This window comes from Mycteria americana, chromosome 2 (genome assembly GCF_035582795.1).
Source record: "Mycteria americana isolate JAX WOST 10 ecotype Jacksonville Zoo and Gardens chromosome 2, USCA_MyAme_1.0, whole genome shotgun sequence".
Taxonomy (NCBI): Eukaryota; Metazoa; Chordata; class Aves; order Ciconiiformes; family Ciconiidae; genus Mycteria; species Mycteria americana.
This window is the reverse complement of record NC_134366.1, coordinates 8,006,152-8,027,687: the sequence shown is the minus strand read 5'-3', so window position 1 is coordinate 8,027,687 and position 21,536 is coordinate 8,006,152. Positions and strand designations below refer to the sequence as shown.

The 21,536-nt window shown below is 42.4% G+C and overlaps 1 protein-coding gene across 1 annotated transcript in view; it reads left to right on the top strand.

Moving 5' to 3' along the window:
• The first annotated feature begins 11,123 nt into the window (after positions 1-11,123).
• PRKAG2 (protein kinase AMP-activated non-catalytic subunit gamma 2) overlaps positions 11,124-21,536 on the top strand; it is a 229,291-nt gene continuing 218,878 nt past the window's right edge. Inside the window, exon 1 of the mRNA XM_075492347.1 lies at positions 11,124-11,281. Coding sequence (XP_075348462.1) covers positions 11,183-11,281 — 99 coding nt within the window. The 5' untranslated portion in view covers positions 11,124-11,182. The remainder of the gene's footprint in view (positions 11,282-21,536) is intronic.

Below are 21,536 nucleotides of genomic sequence, written 5' to 3'. Positions count from 1 at the left end.
GTTGCCCTAATTTCATGGGACATCTGTGTTCTGGTAGGACTAAGCCTTTTGCTAAGGGATTACTGTCAGATTCTGAAGAGATGAATGGGAAAAGTTGTCCCTTCATCTCCAAACAGCTTAAAATGAAATGTCCAAGTTGCCACTACCAGGAGTCAAGTCTTGCTGCTGACTTGAATGATAGCAAACCTTGGGGATTGGAAGAATAGTGTAATTGTTAGTCAAAATACCAAAAAGTAAATTCTGACTATCAAGTGCCTAAGAGTGGCATCTGAATAACAAATCTGAATATTCCATTAAATCAAACATTGAACCAAGTATTTTGCATTTTATTTTGGCAGTAAGATAATATTTGTTTAATATGGATCTTGAAGTATTGATAAAAACAAAACTTCCATTATGATAAGATTGCAGGATTAGCCCCAACTTTAGTAATTAATGGCCTGCTTCCAGCAAAAACTATCGACACTTTTTCCTCACTAGAAAATATAGCTACCGTGGGGCCAATTTTGCATGGAATGCTTGAGACCAGTTTGAGATATATATGCCACATATGCACATACGTTTATGTCTGCATATTAGCAATTCTGTATCTTTACTTTGGCATTGCCTTTAATATAAAATTAGGCCTGTTTATGGTGATTTTTACATATGGATTGTTCTCCTATATTCTTAATTAGTTATACATTATTTAATTACTCTTGTAGTATATGCTAGTCAAAATACAGATGAGTTACAGTTCTGATTTGGAGTTCCCAGGCACCAATTGCTTGCTATTACAATCTCCTAGATATTAAATATCAGTTCAGATATTCATAATTCTGGTAATTCTGAATAACTGATAATTCTACATTCAGTTCAGATAATAGAATAATGCTGGGTAGAGCTTACTACTGTGCAATAAAAAAAAATCTTCCACATGATCACCCTCATGCCGTCAGGAGTAGTGTTGATGGGCAGGCAGAAATTTGACAGGAGAATGACGGCTTTCTCCCTCCTGTCACCGAAGCTGTTGTGGTCCCGTAACTGCTTACCAGGACACACTGGAGTGGAGCACCGAGACTCTTGGGACCCCTCACCTCATGATCGTCTCCCAGTGGAAATGGGTCTTGTGTGGACCACAGTAATGCTGGAGCATAATGAACATATTTCACTCAGCTTAGACAGTCTCCCACATTTCGCACCCACATTTTTATGTAACCAGAATATAAAAGAAAATAAATTTATATTTAAAAAGAAGACATAAGTTCCAGGTTATACATTTCCTGTCATCTGGGAAGCTTGCAGAGATGCTTGCAGAAACAGATGAAGTTGTTTGCATCTCACCTAATACAGGACTTTAATTTTCTTGTTTCGATCTTCCTCCTGCTATTCATTCTCCTCCAGTATGTAGGTTCTGTTCCTCTCCTACAAGTGTTTGCTGATGTTAGTCTTCTGTCATACAGCAGTACCACTTTTTCACACTAGGAGCTCTGCTTTGTTGCAGGATTTTAGTAGTTCATGATATTAAGCATTGCCAGATCTAGCTGCTCTGTGAATAGGGAAGGGTGCTGGAAGAGAAGGAGACATGGCCCTTTGCTTGGCCTCAGTCTGATCATGTCACCCCATGCAAGTGTCCTCTATGAGTGATGCTAAGGGGATGCTACAGTCCTTTCAGCCATTTAACTTTCCACAAGTTCTCCTGCTAAATAAACACCTGATGATCTTGTCTCTAAATTATGGCTCAAGCACATGCCCCCTTCTCAGGTTTGCTCTCAGTCTGTAGGTCTCTCAGGGCTGGCATCAGGGCATTTTAGGACTTTATTATTACTCTTTACATGCTGTTTCGCAAGATTTTTACTAAGAAGGCAGCTTGCTTTCAGTCTGGTTGGCAGCTGTCTGTCACATATTCCAGCTGGGAGAGCTTTCTGCATTGATTCTTGGCCAGTTTTCTCTCCAGCAGCTGGCCCCGTCGCTCACCCTTGGAAATGTGACTTCCTTGGTCTGTAGAAGTGGCTATGACCTCGACATCTGTTCTTTCCAAGCAGATCTTTTGTATCCCATCCCTTCATGATTCCTGCAGGCAATTGCACTGAATCGATGCTTCCTATTGTCTTCCACACTTTCCCAGCACTTTGTGTGAGCTTCTGACCATGTCCTCATTCACTAAAACAAGAGATATTCCTGCTGGTTGCTTCTGTTTGTTTGACTCTGTAAGCTGATTGCTGAAGAAGGAGTAAACAGCACAAATGGGGAAGTCAATTTGACTTAAAATAACATAAATTCAAGACTGTTGTTCTCTGTGCTCTTCCTGCAGCGTTGAGTAGCCAGAGAGCTGGGAAGACTGACTGCTTTCTGTTGAAAGTAATTAAGTTGGCCTTAATGGGGAGCTATCAGTTACCAGTTACAAAGGTAAGAATTATTTTTTTTTCATGGTGGTTTTCTTTTTATTTTATGGGGGACACTCAGTAGAAAATACTCTGATTGCATGGCCAGCATACCTCTGAGGATTCATGGTAACTGTACCTTGTGCCTTTCACATGTTATTTCGTGCCCTACCTAGGAACATTACAACTATAACCGCTGCATCAGTAAGAGAACACAATCAATTAATGATTTTTTTTGTTTTGTCTTCTATCTCCAACACCTAGAATTTCTCCTTGAGCCATTCCTTTTCTTTAACTCGCTTTTTATCCTACATATATCTACTGAGCTTATACGCATCTCTAGTTTTAGCTTTTCATTTTTCTTTTAAGACTCTGAAGTCCAGGTACTTTGCATAATAAGACATAATAAAAATTTTAATTGAGAAAAAATTAATAATCTCAATGAAGCTACACTGAATCACACTAACTAGCATCTGTTGGGAGCTCTTTGGATCCAGGGTGGGGAGCACCTTTATGTTCTAGGGTCATCTCTAGACATTCATTGCTTCTAGAACTCTTCTGATAAGATTTTAGACCATCATAAGAAAAATGTTACAGTTATTTTGAGATATTTCAAAACAAAAGTTCTTCCTGACATAAAATTATATTACCATAAATCTTCCCTTACTGTCATTTTGCCATTTTCTAACACTGTTGGAGAGATTTAAAGCTATTCTCCTGGCTTTAGAATCTCAGACTGAGTTGAAAAATGAAATGTGTTAAATCTGCACTTGCTGCGTTACAAATACATACTTCTTTTGGAATTCCGTCGTTGCTATGGTAATGCACAATCTGCAGTCTTTAACTGGATATATCCATCGCCATTCGTGTGTCAGAATGATTTGCTAATAATTATGACCCTTGCTACCTTCAGCATTATACACCTCAGTGCAATATGAAGAGCATTCCTCCTTGTATCTCTCATTTTCTGCTGAAAACAGTAGTAGTATAGTAGGACATTGTGTTTGTCTCTTCCTATGGAATTGGTCTGCTGACAGGCCTTGAAAAGACGGAGGAGCAACTTCAGTTTTGTTTGCAGAGAGCCCAGGGATGCAGGGAAGCCAGGATCTAACATTTCCATCCTCTTGGCACAGGTCCAGGATGCAGACCTCAGATATCTTTCTTGCCCTGAGGCCAACTCAGGGCAAGGCTGAGTACAGCAAGGCTTGTAGTAAAACTCTTATCTCTGAGACAGAGCAGCCATGTTCAGGCTTCCTACTGGGAATGATCCCTGACTGGTGTTAATTCCTGAACCATGCTTTGGCAATGTCTTGGAGAGTTGTAGCTGGCCTGAGCCAAAACTCTGCAGAGACTGTGTGAATAATTTGATAATATGGACAGTCACAGGACAGCGCTCAGGCCCATGCCCTGACGCTGTTTGGTTTGCTAGTGTAGATGAAAGTACTGTTTCTGAGCAACCTGTCCAACATGTCACCTTTTGTTCTGGGGAGATGGCATCTTGGATCTGCATCAATGCGCACTTCACACCTGCTCTTCATGCTTGCCTGTGCTCATCACGCATGGAGAAGCATAAAAACAATTTCTGCAGCACCTCAGTTAGACAGAATAGCTAGCTAGGGATTAAATAATGTGTTGGCATTGTTGCAAGCAAGAGTAATTTGGAAAGACTGTGCTCTTAGTACAAGAGAAATACAATTTATTTATGAAAACAAGGAGAAGTTGCCATTCACCTCTCATGCTTTTCTGATGTTTGGATCTTGCTGCGCGCATGTTGTGATATCCATAGGTCCTGCCAAGCCGTGTAGGCAAGCAAAGTCTCAGGGTGTATTCTGATCTTCTGGAAGCCATTGTGCAGATGAGGTTTCATATCATTCTGGGGTTTCTTCCTTTTTTATTCACTCCTCTGTCTCATCCATAAATGATCACCTTCTCATTGGTTGTCCACACATAATGTGATTTCTGGCGCTCTGCTGTTATTAGTTAATACCATGTGAGAAAACATGTTTGAATTGTTTTATGCAGGAAATACTCTTCGTAAGTGCAATTTTGCTTTCCCTAAACAGAGCCTAGCCACTGGCCTTGGGCAGAGGTCAAGTGGAGGAACACTGCTACAGGTATGTTCCAGGACACCTTGCCACCAATACTTCACAGCATAATAAATTTGAAGCTAAACATGTGAAAATTATTTTCTTTGAGATCTTACAGACCATCCTGGAATTGACTGCTTATGACTGCTTTTAGAAGCCTCACCTCTTTTTACATCTGCACCGCCAAGCAGTAGCAGGCTAATGTTTTGGGGCAGTCTCACCAGCTTTGCTCTAGAAGGAAAGTGCTGTTACTGCCTACTGTACTGTCTGAGGCCCAACACACTCTATGCCAAGTAATAAATTCTGAGATTATCACACAGAGAAGGCTCACAGAAAGTGCATTTGTAATTCTTCAGCTCTCTGAATTCTTCCCAGTTCAATACGAAGAACATGGAAGTATTTTCAGATTTTTACTGCTGAAAACACTTTTTGTTCTTGTGCCCACACATATCTGGTAGAACTATGCCTCTGCCTCCTTTAAATGCTCTTTTAGCTAATGTGCTGCATTACGCATACTGTTGGAAAAGAGAATGAAAAGCAGACTCCTCTTGAAGCCTATTTGTACTTCTCTGTATTAATTTGCAGGACTGACAAAAATCCTGCTATATGGGAAACGAGTATCTTTCCACTGGTTTTGCATATAATCTGCTATATTAAATTTTGATTGAGGTTATCTGTCTAACTTGTAGGCCTATATATGCAAATCAAAAGCACTAAGTATTGTATCTGGCTAACAGCCAAAAACTCTGAATTACAATCAGTAGAAAATACAAAAGAAATTTTCCTGTATCAGTAAGGAGGAAATTAGATGCTTTACAGGGCTTTGTCCATTTCTTCTGTGATTCTCTAGTACTAAGAAAACTTGAGGCTGAACAGCATCATTGCAGTTAATGGAAATTTTTTTGTATATAGAAACCAATATTAAAAAAAAATATTACTTATGTCAGAAGGTACTTTGATCATTGGAAGGCTCTCCTGGCTCTCAGAACCAACAGAGGTTGTGTGAACCTTGAAGAATCAGCTTCAAGGTCTTTTATCAAGCTGTCGTGGTTCAAAAATAAAATGTGTTTTTCACGTTTGTACCTAATCAGGTCTCCCAGACACTTTCTATGCAGAGGTGACACTGAGAGTATTATTCTTATTTTACTCTTACACTATAGCGATGCAAATGAGGATCTGAACTTACTTGTCACCATAGTTTACAGTACAGTGCCGGCACTAATGTGAACCGTGCAACGTGGTTAAGGTCACATCATCATGCACACATCTGATTTACTGTGGTTGCATCTGTTCTTGTGGTGTCAGTACTATGGAGTATGTGGGCAACTGCGGGAGGACTGTGGCTGTAGAGCCATGAAGATGGGATATAATGAGGCAAGCATGGCATCTGGCAAAATGGGGAGCCTCCTGCCAATCCTTGCACCAGTGCCCATGCCAACCATGCTATGGCTCTCTATGTACCAAATTAATCCGTTGCATGTGCCTACTCATTTCAAATGAAGACTTCTGAAACTTTTTGATACCCTGGATCAATTGTCAAGTTGCACAAGATCTGCAACTGACACACTTTTAGGAAAGAAAACTCAAAAAACTGCCCCTGCCTTTGGCTGTTTGGAGAGAAATTAGCAGGCAGATTAAATTAGAGAAACAGCCTAGAAAGTTCCTATGAAACTGCTTCTCTCTCACTTCCTCTCCTCCACATTATGGTCCAGATGAGAAGACATCTCACTGACTCAGTGGGTGAATCAGTGCAGCGTCTCTGGAGTGACCAGCACACCAGCAGAAATGGTGTGAGCAAGAGGGAGAGAGCTGGAGGGCAGAATGGCTCAACCAGAGCACACAGCTTTAAAACAGCACCGTGTGCTGCTGGGCTTCAGGTGATGAGAGACAATTTATTTCAGTAACCACTCGTGTACCAGAAGGCGTCTGACAGCCTGGAGAGGAAGCACAGCCACCTGACCACACAACTTCTCTCCTTCAGCATAAACATTTGTCAGTCTTTGCTGCTGCTATGTTCCTGGGGACCTTCTGGGGACCAGAAGTTCCTCTCTCATTAACCACATTATCTCACCTTACTTCAGCCAGTTAGGCTTTCCTGGCAGGCTTCCAATTTCCCCTGCAAATTTCCCCACGGAAGACCATTTTAATTGCAGTTTTGCTGCAAACAATGTAATTTAGCTCTCTACAGATATTTCCTCATGTTGACTATATGCTACTTAACTTGAAAACTGCTCCCTGCACTGTGCTGAGTGTCAGCATGTAGCAGGTGACAGCGTGAGTAGGGGCAGACAGATGCAGGGTTGTGTGTCCTCTCTAGCCTCTACAGAAAAGACTTGTGCATGGACTACTGCATCCTGATACTGCCTTGTGTTAATTACATTGTACTGTTGATTAAGTTAAGGAGCCCTGTGCAGCAGGGTCGAATTCAATCTATTAAATATGTTGAACGGAAACCGAACGATCGACTTTATGCATGCTCAGGAAAGCAAGCGGCAAACTGGAGAACAGAGAAAGATGGAGAACAAAAATGGAAGGATGAAAACAAGAGGTGGAATAGGAAGCAGAGCAGAAAGGGACAGGCGGAAGAGGAACTGCAGAGACCAACGTGGACAAAGGTTAGCATAAGAAGAAAATAAAGAGAACAATATCTGTGATGAAGCGTAGTAGATTCTGGGATACCGGATACCAGTAACAGCCAGACAAGTTCTTGGGCATCCAGATTTCAAAATATATTGATTTTCAAGGATTTGTCTTCAAATCCTGGAAACATTTTAAAAAGGTTTGAGAGTCCCAAGTAAGAATATATGTATAGACATACATAAGAAATAATGTGGTTGATCTGAGAAATTACAATATTTATCCTGGGGTAATACAGGCATTATTTATAGTGGGAAATTTAGTCCCCAAAAATGGGGCTTCTGCAGGTTTTAGTGGCTGCAAAATACTTATAGATTGCATGTGTGAAAAATCTACATGAAAAGCCCACAGAAAGATTAATATACGTAGTCTGAAGAGAAAGAACAATAGTTATTTTCATAGATAGTTTTTTCTGTAATAAAATATATAAATGCTTGGCAATATGACTAACAACAAACTAAAGCATTAGCAAAAAATGCTGGTTTTAATAAAGATTTAAAAACCGCCAGCAACTCACATAATTCTCTCCATCCACCACTTTTTTTAGACACACTTTTTCACTTAAATTTAAAGTCTTAAAAAAAATCTCTACATATTGCATGTGAAATTTCAGCACAAAAGTTAGCTGGTAACATATTATTTCACTTATGGCAACTACAATCGATGTAACCAAGGCTCAAAGCAAAGTTTTATGGCTATTTTATAAACTTAGGAATGTACTCTGGGAATTTATCATGGAAAAATTGACTCAACCTGTATTTAAGGAATAACTAGGGCAAGTCCTGTGATGGGGTGTAGTCCAAAATGCACGTGCTACTTCTGCTGAGTTACAGGTATGGCTTGGTAATGGGGAGCACTTGGGTGGTATTAGGGAGAGGCAAAATGAGGCTGGTGTGTTTGAGATCCTCTTCTGCGGCCCCCCCGAGGCTGCATGAAACCTCGAAGTAGTTAGGGTGATACTCTCAAAAGTATCTTGGTCCCCATTTGTCTGTGAAATTAGTAATTTAGATGCTTACATGCCTCTGAAAACACGGTTGTTAGTAGTCAAATTGACAAGATTTAATGTGGAAAAAACAATTTTAACTCTCGTTAAAAGTATTTGTGATGTTGCTTGTTCATATGATGACTGCATTTGTCCCCGAAGGATAAAACCATGATGCCTTACTGTCTGAAACAATTGGCGATTCCTTTATTTTATAGCAGGGTCTTATTAACACTTGATTTTATGGGGAGTCAAGCTCCTGAAGTCTAGCAGCTGCAGGAGGATTTTGGCTTTGTTTTGGTCTCTTTTTTTTTTTTTTAATGTATCTCTAATCCTCAGAGCTGCAATGAAAAGTTTAAAAATATGACTGGAAGATCAAAGGTCATATTTGGGATCTTAGAGGATCAAAGGAGAAAAATAAGAATAACCCCACATTGTGGTATTATTAAAGTTATAAATATGCTTAAGGCAATATCATGGAGGGGGGGAGGCTGATTCATGGGGGGTTTTTAGGTTTAGGAGTTTGGTCGTACTGCCTTTATGTTACTTCCTGAAACTTATTTTACATTATCCACCATTATTCATATAAATAATCTACAAGAAGAAAAGGAATGAATTTAGATTTAAAATACTAAATGTGGAAAATAAATTGTAATATTGTAGGAAACAATTCTGCATAAATAAGGGGATTGATTATATATATGGTAGATTTTATTCCACCTCAAATTTAATTTGCTAATTTAATAAAGAACAGCCAGGAGATCTGCTTACTTACAATACCTGCTGCTAAAACCCTTCTAAAGAAATTCTACCTTTTTTCCCCCTTATTTTTTAACTTTCAAGATCATACTAGCAATGAAAAATGTCATGACAGTTTTTTGATAGACATGTTTATTAGTAATTTTCTCACTTCTTGATTCCAGGGGTCAGCCATTCCCATATCCCTTGGCAGCAGCACTTTGTTGGCAGAGGAGTTTATATAAATGTTGGGGGAAAGCGGGTGTTACAGACCTGCTCCTCTTTTTTGGGGGGACTCCCAGGCTGCCCCAGGCACCGTTTACTGTCTGGGAGAATTTTGCTTCCTCGGTCCATGTGCCATTAATATCCCTTTCTGATCCGGTGACAAGGTCGTTAACCCCTGTGGTCTCATTTCTGGGTCTGTTTCCTTCCATGATGTCCTGTAGGAACCTGTAGGACAGTTATATATAACATTAAAGAAGAGGGTTCATATTTTTATTTGATTCTGTATGGTTTTAGGGAAGTGGCTACAGACTTTATACCTGACCTAGCTTTGCATCTGTTAAATCCTGAGACTTCCATAAGGGGGGAAATAAGTCTGAATTCTTGTATTTCTTGAAGACAGCCATCGCAATCCGATATTTTTTCAGAAGGTAAGAAGATTTTTGTGGAAAACGCTTCCCTTTCTCCCCTCAATGCTTATAAATCATTGTTTTATAGAATCCCATAAGATTTGTTAGAGGTAAGTGTGGTGTAGTCTCTGTGAATACAGACACGCACAGCTTTGAACCCAGTGAAAATTTGTGTTTAAATGATGTGACCAAAGGTCTGTGGCTGTAACGGGCTGGATCTAATGGTCAAATTCAGTCAGTGTAAACTGGCGCAGAGATTGTCAAGGGAAGAAGAGTCACTTTTAAAACAGAAGCTCATATTTTGATCCAGAATGTATGTTTGTTTCTGTGTATGAAAACCACTTGCTGTTTTAAGGCAAAGACATCTCCCTCCCTTTGCTGTCCACAAATCTCAGCTCTGAAAGCCCTCCTGGCAGCAGGGGTGGCATTGGCACGGTTTTGCTCTGGAGCTGCAACTCGGCGTGCTCCCAAACGCCAGCAACCGGCGGAGCCAGGGGTGAAGTGGGTTCTGAAAGCTTTTCACGTTCTAATACTCTGTAATGCCAAAATCGTTTCCCCGCGGGGTGTGATCTGCCTCTTTTTGCTCGCCTGAATTTGCATTCGCCTTTGGAGGCTTTTTGGAGAGCGGGAGCGGAAAAACCTATGTTCAAGGGTGGACTGGGGCCCTCCTGGGCTTGGGACAAGTTCCCTGGTAGCAAGGGGGAGGTTTTGCTCAGCGGCAGCGAGTCTGGCCGGGGCGCCGGCCGGTGCCCGTGCCCAGCGCCGTCTCTCGGGCCGCGGGGCCGTTGCAGCAGCCGGGACGGGCTGTGCAAAGCCGGGTTACGCAAGTGCTGCTGGCCCGGGAGCGCTGCGGGGACGGAGGGGTGGGAAGGGGCTGCCTGCGGGGGAAATAACCCCGCTTTAGGGCACGACCGGGAGAAATCCCGGGTGGAGGGAGGTGCGGAATCAGCCTGTGAGGTCGGGAGGGGAAGGAGCCGCGCCGCCTTCGTGCGTTTTCGGCGAGGCGAAACCCAGCCTTTTCGCCCAGCCCCGGGCTCCAGCAGCCCGGGGGATGCGGGCGCGGCCCCAGCTCCTCTCCCCCCGCCAAGGGGCCGGCGGGGCGGCCCGGGGCGAGCGGGCGCCGGGGGAGGCGGCCGGGCTCTCGGCGGCGGCCGGGCACCTCCACCCTCCCCGGCCGGGCTCCCCGCGGGGCTCCGCCGGGCAGCGCTCGCCCGCCGAGCTGCCCGGGGGGCGCGGAGCCGGGCCGCCGGTCTGCCGGGAGCCTCGCCCGAGCGCCTTCCGCTTTTCGGGGTTTTGTGGCGTTTGGGTGTTTTTTGGGTTGTTTTTTTTTTCTCTCTCTCTCTCTGTCGGGGGGAGTGCGGCCGGGCTGGGCGAGGGGAAGGAAACTTTCTCACCCCCCCAGGATGCTCCGGATATTTTTGAAAGGGCGGAAGAGTGAGAAAGCAAGCAGCGTTTGTAAGGGCATCTCATCCTCTTGAGAAGGTCCCCCCTGACACCTCGCTGCTGGGATTAAAGGCCGGAGCTGGAGAAACTCCTCCCCTTCCCTCTGCTTCTCCCATCCTACCCCCCCCCCCCCCCCCTTCCTAAGGCCATTTAAAAAAAAAAAAAAAAAAAGGAAAAGAAAAGAAAAGAAAAAGAAAATAAGGAGCCTGGAGTAACTGCGGCCGGTGGGACGGTGGGGAGAGGTGGAAGAGGAGCCTCCCTCTCCAGATCTATCGCCCAGCACCACGCCTGGGTGAAGGGATGGGAAGCACTGCCATGGACAAGAAGAAAGATGCCTCCAGCAGCAGCAGCAGGAAAAGCTCCAGCCAGAAGAAACTCATGTTGCGAGTGCACATCCCCGTAAGTGGCTCCTTGCTCTTCCTCCCCTTCGGCAGCTGCCGCGCCTTGGGCGCTGGGGCATGTTTTTCTCTGACATGTAGCGCAGCAAAAGGCAGGGAGAGGTGTTTCCTGCCGCTGAGGTCTGGAGCTTGGGGGATGCTGGGCTGGGGGGTACAGCCCCTGCAAGAGGCAAGTCCTCCACATCTGGGGTGGGTTGGAGCATGGGGGTCTCCCCTGGTCTCTGCCCCCCGTGCAGTGCTGGGAGCGCAGGGTGCAGCGTCCGTGGCACGGAGGAGCGAGGATAACTCTGGCTGCAGCACTGCTCCCCTGCCCTGGGCTGGGGGTTTGGTTCGGTACGTCTCATCCAGTTCACACGCAGACTTGCAGTACAGGTTAGTGACAGGTCTATTCACCCCCAAATGCTGGTCTCGACATCCCCAGGTTTGGCTCTGGGAACTGTCCGTGCCTTGTGGCTGAACCAGAGTGTTTAACCTGACTCTTCCCTCTTTCCACTAATCCACATCTGAATTTCCCAGGGCTGGGGAACTCGGAGCTCACTCAGATTTGGACACAAGCAATCTGTTTATTGCCGAAAGAGCAATAAACCGAAGAGAGACAGTTGTATGGCCGTGGTGGAACAGACTAATGAGCCATGCAGTCTGTTCACTGACTCTGTTTTGTTTTGTATATTCACACTATAAAGAAACATGCAAGAAACTCTAGTATACAGATACAGAATAACCTCAGACCACAAGTTTCCCTCTGTTCTCAGTGAGTACTAAAAGGCTGGCTGGCTCTGTCTTCAGAGTTTACATGCCTTTCAAAACTTTGATTATTGTTTTTCTTTACTGTTAGGATGTTCTTGTTATCTATGTAACTATTTAGTTTTTTATTCTCAGTCACGATGTGCTTTTGGTTTCAGTGCTTCTGGCAAGAAATGGCAGAGTCCCCGTATCTTTTTCTGTGCAATCTGTTGGTTTGGGTTTTTTTGGGGTTTTGTTTTTGTTTTTTGTTTTAAATCTTATTATATAAAAGTGGAAAACAGTCCTACACGTGTCTCTGCCAGGCTACCAGGGAGCAAAAAGATATTTCTGGTTCTAAGTTTTTCCTTTGTTTTAGGGAAGAATAAGAAGTCAAAGCAAATTTATTAGGTGTCTTGAGTGTGTGGAATAAAATGGAGGAGAAATACAGGGCTCTTCTGCAGATTTCATTTTTCTCTGGAGAGGAATGCAAGCCCAGGAGCCTAAGCCAAACTTCTGGAGCTCTGAGTGCATTCAGTACGAGGAGAAAAGGGTCTGTTTCTGCTAACATGGGTGTTGCCTATGCATTTGTGACTGGAGTTTTTAGGCAATAATCTTTGCCATATTACCAGTAGTACTTCACAATAGGGATGTAAAATACCGAGAAAATAAACTGCACCACACCAAAGCGCCACTCACTCTGTGCACCTTATTCCTTTCCACCCTGCCTGCTGCATTGTCTCTGCCATCTCTTTCCATAGCCCCCCACCCCAACTCAGTCTAGCCAGGAACTTCTGTGCAGCTGGATCTCCACCTCTGCTCCAAGAAGCTGCATTTTCTGCCTGCTGAAGAGCCATAGGTAGTTTGGGAGATGCTGCGGTTGCTGCAGGATTTTACAGGATCCATCTGGTGCTCTTGAAATACCTTCTGACCACCAGATAGCTCTGCCCACACCAGTACTTACAGCAATTTCCCCCATTTTATGGTTGTGAAGCTAAGGTGGAAAAAGCGCCTAAGTAACTTGTTCACACTTAGGCATTATTGATGGAGGAGGGCTAATGCTTTTTTCTAATTGCCTCCCTAAGCCCATGGACAGCCTTTCTTCATGAGTGTTGCCTTAGTTCTGTCTTGGATGGGACATCAGTAGTAGTGGGCCGTAATTTTTCATGTTCATTAATCTCTTGGCTTCTTTGCTATGCAGTTTGTCACCTAGGTAGTGGTAGTTACTCAGATGCAAGCCTGCAAATGCCTGATACTGCACTGAAGTCAACATGAGTTTTATTGTTCACCCAGTTGGAAGCAATTCAAGATTTGGTAATGAGATAACACCTTTCATCCCTCCTCTCCATCCCCAAAATATGATCCTGCTGTTCCATTCTGCATCATTCTAGCATTCCTGAAATGGACTATTGGGCCCAGGATCTTTCTGCATCATTCTAGCATTCCTGAAATGGACTATTGGGCCCAGGATCTTTCAGGTTGTACTCACATTTTTGGTGGTCTTCTGTTATCTGGCAGAGTTTAAATATGACTGTGCTGTAAGAAAGAACATTTTTCTCATTCTCCTCATTTGACAGTGGCATCTGCATTTGAAAAGATCCATTTAGACTGTTTTTTTTTCTCTTTCATAACGTTTTCTTGGCTGTTGTTTTGAAGCATCATTCCTATTATTTCAGTGGCGCCTGTCAGTGTAGCTGTAGTTGTCAAGGGAGCTTTCACCAGACAGTAATTTTTATTTTGTTCATCCTCTTCTTTGTTTTGCTGTGAGATCATGTTTATTGCCGAGACATGTAATTCTTGCTCATTGAGATCTTCAAATTAGGAACAAGAGAAGGACTAACAAGGTCTGAGTAGGAGGGGAGAGAGGAGTCAATTCTGAAAGAGAAAGCAGTGGGACAGAAAGGTACTGTTGTGATGCAGGCTATCCTAAAACATATTTATTAGTCATGTAGAAATGCTGACGGAAAAAATAATGACAAATATTATGCAAAAGAAAAGGCGAATAATGTGAAATACGCTACAATTAGGTTAGAGGATTGTGGAATAATAGGCATGTCTGAAAAGAAAGTTGTATGCTTTTCTTCCCTCTCCCACATATTTTTATTTTTTGGGTTTGCCTATGACAGTGGGAAAAAAAATGGATCAATTTAAGAAAGCTGTTTTTGTGTTTTGCAACACTCCAGGGCATTTCTCAGGTACATCGTTCTCAAGCAAGAACAAGACATGATACAAAAAGTCTGGAAACACTCTATTTTCACCTTCTTTCTGTGCTCAGTCTCCTTTGGCACAAGTGGGTGGTGCCCAACCCTTGCTTCTGGGAATAGTGGTAGACCACTAAATTCCTGCCAGTTGGGTTTCCTAGCTGCTCTCAACCTGTCGTTCAGTAGCCAAGGGTAAAGTGGGGGCCACTGTATTCTGTTAGCATGGCAAGGAAGTATTTGCTAAATTGCTGGACTGATAGAATAACTTTTTGTTTTGTTGGTTTGTTGTTTTCTTTGCAAATACACAACTGACTAATAAACTAGTCATTTAGATGGACCATAATATAATTGCAGGAGCCTTTGTAAAGTAGAGGTCATATCAACCTCCATCTTTCCCAGCAACAGTTTCTGAAGTCTTGAAATTAGAGATGCCTAAATGGAAATTTCTGGTCCAAATATCTCTGAAAGCTGCTACAGATTCAAATAGAAACCTTTGCTCTCTAGATGCATCACATCTGTAATATGAAGACATTAGCATTATTAAAATTCCTTTTGAAGCCATTAGAAGTTAATGCTTGCACATTGCTTTGAACATTTTAAAACCTCTATTCTAAGATGGGACGCAATTGTCTGCTGAGTAGGAGCTCACAGCAGTGAGATCAGTATGTTCTTTTGTCATCTTGCAAAATTGATCTGTTCTAATGTTAATGTTACCATTGTAATCCCGTGTTGCTGCAAAAAAACGGAGAGATTTTGCTCTTGCTTACTTTGAATTTCATCTCGGATAATTCAGTCAGTGCCAGCAAAGTTATGTTGTATTTACACTTGTGCAACTGAGGGCAGAACCTGTCTCAAGAGCTTCACCACGGCAAGTGCCAAGCACCTGCTGCTCCCAGCAGGTGGAAATTGCAGAACCTTGGCACTTCCTTGGATTTTTCCCAAACACATCACAAGGTGACTTTTTATTCAAAAGAACAAAGACATTTTCTCACAATAAGGACAAAAATAACATCTGCAAATGAATAGAAAAACATCTTTCAGTTCAGTGAAGTGGCTGTTGCCTCTGGTACTTCAGCCCTGACAGCAGAGTTGATGCACTAGAAGGATGCTCTTGGAGATCATGATCCTTTATTTTCAATGTCACACATACAAACATCTCTGCATACTTTCTCCCATTTCTTTGTCAACCTCTGCGATTTTGAACAGACTCTTCAATGTGCAAATTTATTGCTGTTTCCAGGCCTGTTGTTATGTTGGGATGCCAGGCTGAACCATCAGATGGCTTAAATATTTCTAACCCGATAGATGACAATGATGTTCTGACAGCTAGTGTTGGCTCGGGCTCTGCCCCTCCATCTTGCTTTCCACACTTGCGAAGTCATTAGTGGCTGCATGCCTAATAAATCACTGTGAAATGATTTTGTTCTGTCACAGTTTTTGCAGGGTGCTTCTTTTCTCCCGGTAATTGCTGGGTGGGCTGATAAGAACAGCACTTCAGTCGAGGGATCACTTTAGGAAACTGCAGATGAGGAATAAGCTGCTCAATTCTTTCAAAGGAGATGAGAGAATCAGCTTCCAGTGTGATCCAGGAATGAAGAAAATGTTTGTTTTCTTGGGAAAAGGAGGTGGGGGGAGAGGGAGACAGAGGAGAGAGAAATGTTTCCCTAAAATTAAATCTGCAACTGTCCTCCCCCTTGCTCTCATAAGGCAGACTCTGAGTTGTCCTGAGCCTCTGTGGCCTTGAAGTTTAAATTTGGATTCCTCCCTAAAGGGCTGATATATTAAGGATCTGAAAGGGCAAGAGGTATTTGCTCAGGAGTGTTGAGATTGCACTTTGAATCTATCTGAAGGAAAAAAGAAAGGTTTCATGTTTGCAGTCATAATAGCTGCCACTGTAATTAAGGAAGCTCTTAGTCTTTTTGGTTTTAAAGCATAACACAAACTGATCATCAGCTTATTGAAAAATACCGCTTCTTTAAAACATCACTTTTTCTGGTAGGAGATTCTGCTCCTAAATGGTCTCATCCTACCTCCTTTATTTATACCTGTGAGCCTGTGAGGACTGTGGGCTCAGAGGAATGTGAATTTCCGTGGAGGAATAAGTCATGAATGTGGAAGGAACCTCACAGAAATGTGGATGGTGAGACTTCTGGCCTCAGGGAAGGTTACTCACACCGTGCTTGTATTGGGAATTACTGAAACAGAAGAAAATGTCATGCTCCTAGAGGGATCAGGAGTGAAGTGGAAAGTAGAGATCTCCACCTGAGAGGGTCCAGTGCCTGTTCACAGACCTGCAAGGTTCAACTTATGCCCAATTTCACCTGGGCACCATGTTGCATTCAAGGGAGCTGCTCAGATGTGACCAAAAGCAGAATTTGACCCTGAAGACAGGATTCAACAATAATTTTGTTGATGATGTATGAACAGTCACGGAAGTAGGTTGGTGTGCCTGTGTGCTGACTTGGCAGGGCTAATGGGAGTAGAAAGGGGCCAAAACTGTGTCAGCATGGCTGTCGGTAGACCAAATTATGGACATTCATGTTGGGTGAAGTACCGCATATAATTCTCATCCCTCTGAAGAAGAGCTGAATTTATATCAAAAGGCATCCCATGCATAGGGAATAATGAAAGAGCAGAGTTGGTTAGAAGAGAAATGAAGCATCAAGGAAGACAGTAGCAGACAGGAGATGTGACAGAATATGACCATCTGGCATAGAAATAGCCCCTTTGTGGGCTACGTTAGCCTAGACTGATCATCAGGCTTTGACAATTAGCCTGCTTTCAGGGCCTGATCTGGTTGCAGAGGACTGCTGTCTCAATTTTCTACTATTGTTTGCACTGTAGACACACTGGAGAAAGCATTGTGGCCTAACAAGTAGGGAGAGTTATGCATGTCTTCAGAGACAAAAAGAAAAAGCAGCTTGAAGGTATCTTGAATGGAGTATGTTTTTTCTCCTGGAAAGGAGAACTTATGTATACACATGAATATAAGATGCTATCCATAAATATAAAATATTATTGGTGGTTTGGTGGTATAGTGCTGTGCTACTACTGAACTATTTCTGGTACTAGCAGTGAGTTGAAACAGTGACTTATATGAGAATTTCTGCTGCAGAATGATTTTTGTGTTTATTCTTTAGGTAGTTGTAGGAACTAGAATATAATGCTTCAGTTCAGTGCTTGCTTCTGTAATACTGTCTCTCTTAAATTGCTTGCATATAACTACATATGAAATCTTTAAAGCATGAAAGCATTATGTACATGGTAGAGAACCAAAACATAACATGGTGCTTCAGTTTTTGACATTGAGGATTCATAGAATGGTATATAGTGTCCCTTAAATTTTCATATAATTTAGCATGACAGTAAATTGCGTTGTGTAAGCGTGACTTAGTGGGATGCACAGCAAATGCATTGCAGTATATGTTTCATGGTTGTCATTTATATCACACACCATGATTGTTCAGACCTTATGGTCGTTATTGCAAAGGGTGCCTGTGACCTTCTGCTCCAAAAACAGAGCCTATGTCTCAGGCTGAAGACTTAATACATTTTTGCAATCAGGGTGATAGAGCTAGATGCCTTTTTTAAGCTGCTGGAGAACACATCCATAGATCTGGAGTTTCATTAGGAGGAAGCGTGTGCGTTACAAGCATTATCTGCCATGTTATGAAGCTTTTATCATCATTTATTCACAATAGGCATTGTGCAATTTTCAGTCATCTTTTCATGTCAGTAATGCTACTGGAACAATGAAAATAAGAAAGTACTCTGCTTCTGCAGGCTGAAGAAAGAAAAGCTATTATTTGAGTGGTCAGAGCGCTGGCTTACAGCACTACAAAACACAGGATTTTCCTGCTCAGTTGTAGACTTACTAGTGGTCTTTTATGAATGACTGAAGTTCAGATCTGGTTTGTGAAAGTTACGTGCCTGTTGATTCCTTTAGAAAAGTTTGGAAACATGTTTTCCATGGAATTAGAGAAATCAATACTTGGTGAGCTAGATTAGGGGTAAAGTTTGAATCCAAGCATGAAGAAACATTTCAGTGAAGACAAGCTCTCCATAGAAAGGTAGAGTTGTAGGAATGTGATGGACTAAACAGGTGCCATTAGTATTGCCTGTAGCCTGTCTAGTGGAAGAAATGGGTTGTTACCTGCATGCCACTTATTTTGACTGGACTCTACATGGAAATCAGGAAAGACACCTGGAATTATGGATAGAATCCTGAAGTGTATCACAATGACTCTATTTTTGCTACCCAGTCATAACCTTTGACAAGTTTCCACAGATTCAGGAGCGTTCTATGTCTTTAAATAGTTGTGCATTTATTATGTTTGCTAAGCCTGTGTTGTCTTGCTTTGGGTGATGTGGCCTTTAAAAGGCGTAACTGCTAACAGGTGTTTATACAGAACCATGGAATAGTTGAGGTTGGAAGAGACCTCTGGAGATTGTCTAGTCCAGTCGTCCTGCTGACCCTGCAGTCAGCTAGAGCAGGTTGCTCAGGACTGTGTCCCATCAGATTTTGAGTATCTCCAAGGATGGAGACTGCACAGCTTCATTGCTCTGAAGGAATGCATTTGGACAAGTGAAAGCTCCTTGAGACTAAATGTTGTTCAGCTACTACATAGGCACATTGAATTTAACTCCACAGTTGGTTGGATCTAGTCCCAAAAGCATGGTGTCCATCTGGGGAGTGAAATTAGATTTGGTTGTGTAGTGTAGAGACTTCTGGGAAAAGCACATTCTGAGATGGGAGTTGAAAGTGGAGGCACAATAGTCCCAACAAGGCCTGTGGAAGAAAGGGACAGTAAGGCAGAGAGAATAAAAGGTGCTTAGTCAGTGTTATCACAATATGTATGGGAGTTTGCCAGCTTCTCAGTAGAGCATTGCATGTTCTGGAATGTGGTTTTCATCATGCGTTGTCATTCCTTTTGCATAAATTAATTAGAGTGGGATTTGCTGTTACTGAGTATTAATCATGGCTTCCGTGTTGGAAGTGTGATCTAAACCAAGAGGCATGAGGAAAGACAGTTCAGGGATAGGAGCACTAAATCATCACCTAGCTCTCTGAATCTCTATCTGCTGTATTGCCTGAGGTTGGGCAGATGAGAGTCCTTGATGTAAGCTTTGCATTGCTGAATGGCTGAAGCTTGAGGTCCACAAAGAATAAACTTTTAAAGTATCAGTGTGCCACATGAAACACTGAAACATCTTATGGGATGTTTTTTCCATCCATGACTGAATGCTGTTGAGCTAGATGTCTGTGCATGCATAGGGATACATACGTTAGTAAAGACAAACTCTCTGAGGAATGTAAAGCCTTGATAGATGTTATAGACTGGAGGCAGGTGAGAGGAAATGACGTTGTCCCTGCAGTACTGATATTCAAGTAGATGGTTGGAGTTAAGCAACTTGCCCCATGTTGTGCAGGAGTGTGACAGATGGACTCATGAAGTCTTGAGACCTAGTTCACTTATCTTAACCATAAGCCCAACCTTCTTCCTATGGTATTTCTCCAATAAGGATCCAAGTACAAGCTCAACCCAAGTCAGCAATGATGGAAAGTATTTTTCCTTTTGCTTTTTGAAAGTACGTGTGAAGTGAAAGGATTCCAGTCTAATGTCTACAGACAGTCATGCTGTGTCCTAAAATAACACTGTTAGGACTCTTTTGGCAGTCTGATCAGGAAGACCAAGGATTGGGGATATTAGATAAATTAGAGGAGACTATATTAACTTCCAGCATCAAAAGCGGTACTTCAATGAGTGTGCCTAATTATCACACCTTCTGTGTGGTTCATGTGGTTGTTGAAAGTTGTGAAATGTTAAGTCTTGTTTTTTTCTGAATAGCCGGTGGCACATCAGTTGTAGAGTTCTTGAAACAAGGCATCTACAGCCATTTAGCATGTAGTCATCTATAAACTCAAGCAGGTGGGGTTTGGGACATCCAAAACAGCACTTTACCAGCCATGTTCAACCTACAGCACCCTCCAAAGAGTTTGCAGGCATCCTGTCTCCATTCCTGCACTCCACTGACTTGTCCTTCCAGTTGCTGGAGCTGGGCATTCCCCAGTGCTGCTGCCAGCTAGTGCAGGAGAGAGAATACCAGCATGGTCTCAACCATTCTTCTTGGATTCTCCTTCCAGTAATGCTAAATCAACTCTACATTTTTATGGGAAAATGGAGAGCTTCTGCCGTCCGTAAAGTTGAGCCAACATTATTCATAAATGTAAGATTTTTGCTTGAAATGAATGGGAGGTAGAAGGTGTTATCCAGCTGTTCTCTTTGCCCTTTTATTTAGCTAGTTGATGTTAAAGGTAAATACTAATTTAATAGACTTATTTTAGTTGGGTGACGATTAATTATACATTTTCCTTATATTTTTTATGTTTTTGAGAATGATTGTACGCGCTCTAAGCTATGCAAAGGCAGGAGGGTACATGCCAGCATTTGTCTTTATAAAGTAATACCAGTCATTCAAAAACTGCAATTACTTCAATTCTTTTTTCTGTATTGTGTACTTAGAGTTCTGGCTCCTTTCACTGTGGCAGACCTGTGGAGGCATCATCAGTTGGCATGCAAAAGTTGCTGTTAAATGAACTCTTCTTATTTTCAGCTGTAAAACACTGAAGTCAGTAAAAGAGGAAACATGCTTTACTTAACCATGTACAGTAGTGGGCTGGTCTCCATTACTTCATCAGACAAAAATGTTTTTCACGCAGTATTCATCAGCTGTCCTGATGGACCTCAGCCAATAGTGACCAAGGCAAAGCAAGCTCCTGGTCACCAGTTGGCTTCATTAACAGACTGTGTGCATCCTCCTATCCCACCCCAATGCTGAATAAAACATGTTGCCTTACAATGCCTTCTTAGTTAGCTAACATGTTTTGTTTTCATGGTGTACATTGTCAGATAAAACAAGTGAGTGGTAACTTGGTAAGCCTTGATAACTCATTCACTTTTGATGTCCATCTGTCTATAATCTGAGATCCAAAAATCCAAGAACAACAGATGACTCAAGTTTACTTGAAATGCCATTCACAAGATTAATCCTTGAGAAAAAAAAATAGGTGCTAAGAAGCCGAGTAGTTCAGAGAGATGGGATTTTCAAAAGAATTAGGCACATTGCAATATTTGAAGATCCTACTAGTCCACTTGCATCAGGATGTCCTTAAACACATTTGAAAATCGAGCTTTACATCCTTCAGGCTTTCAGGATGCCATTCTTCCCCCTCTGCTATTTATACCTGTATTACAAAACAGAAGCTGATTTTCCTACTTTTCCGCTCCCAATAACATTCTCTTGTACCTGATAGCTAAAATGGAAAAAAAAACC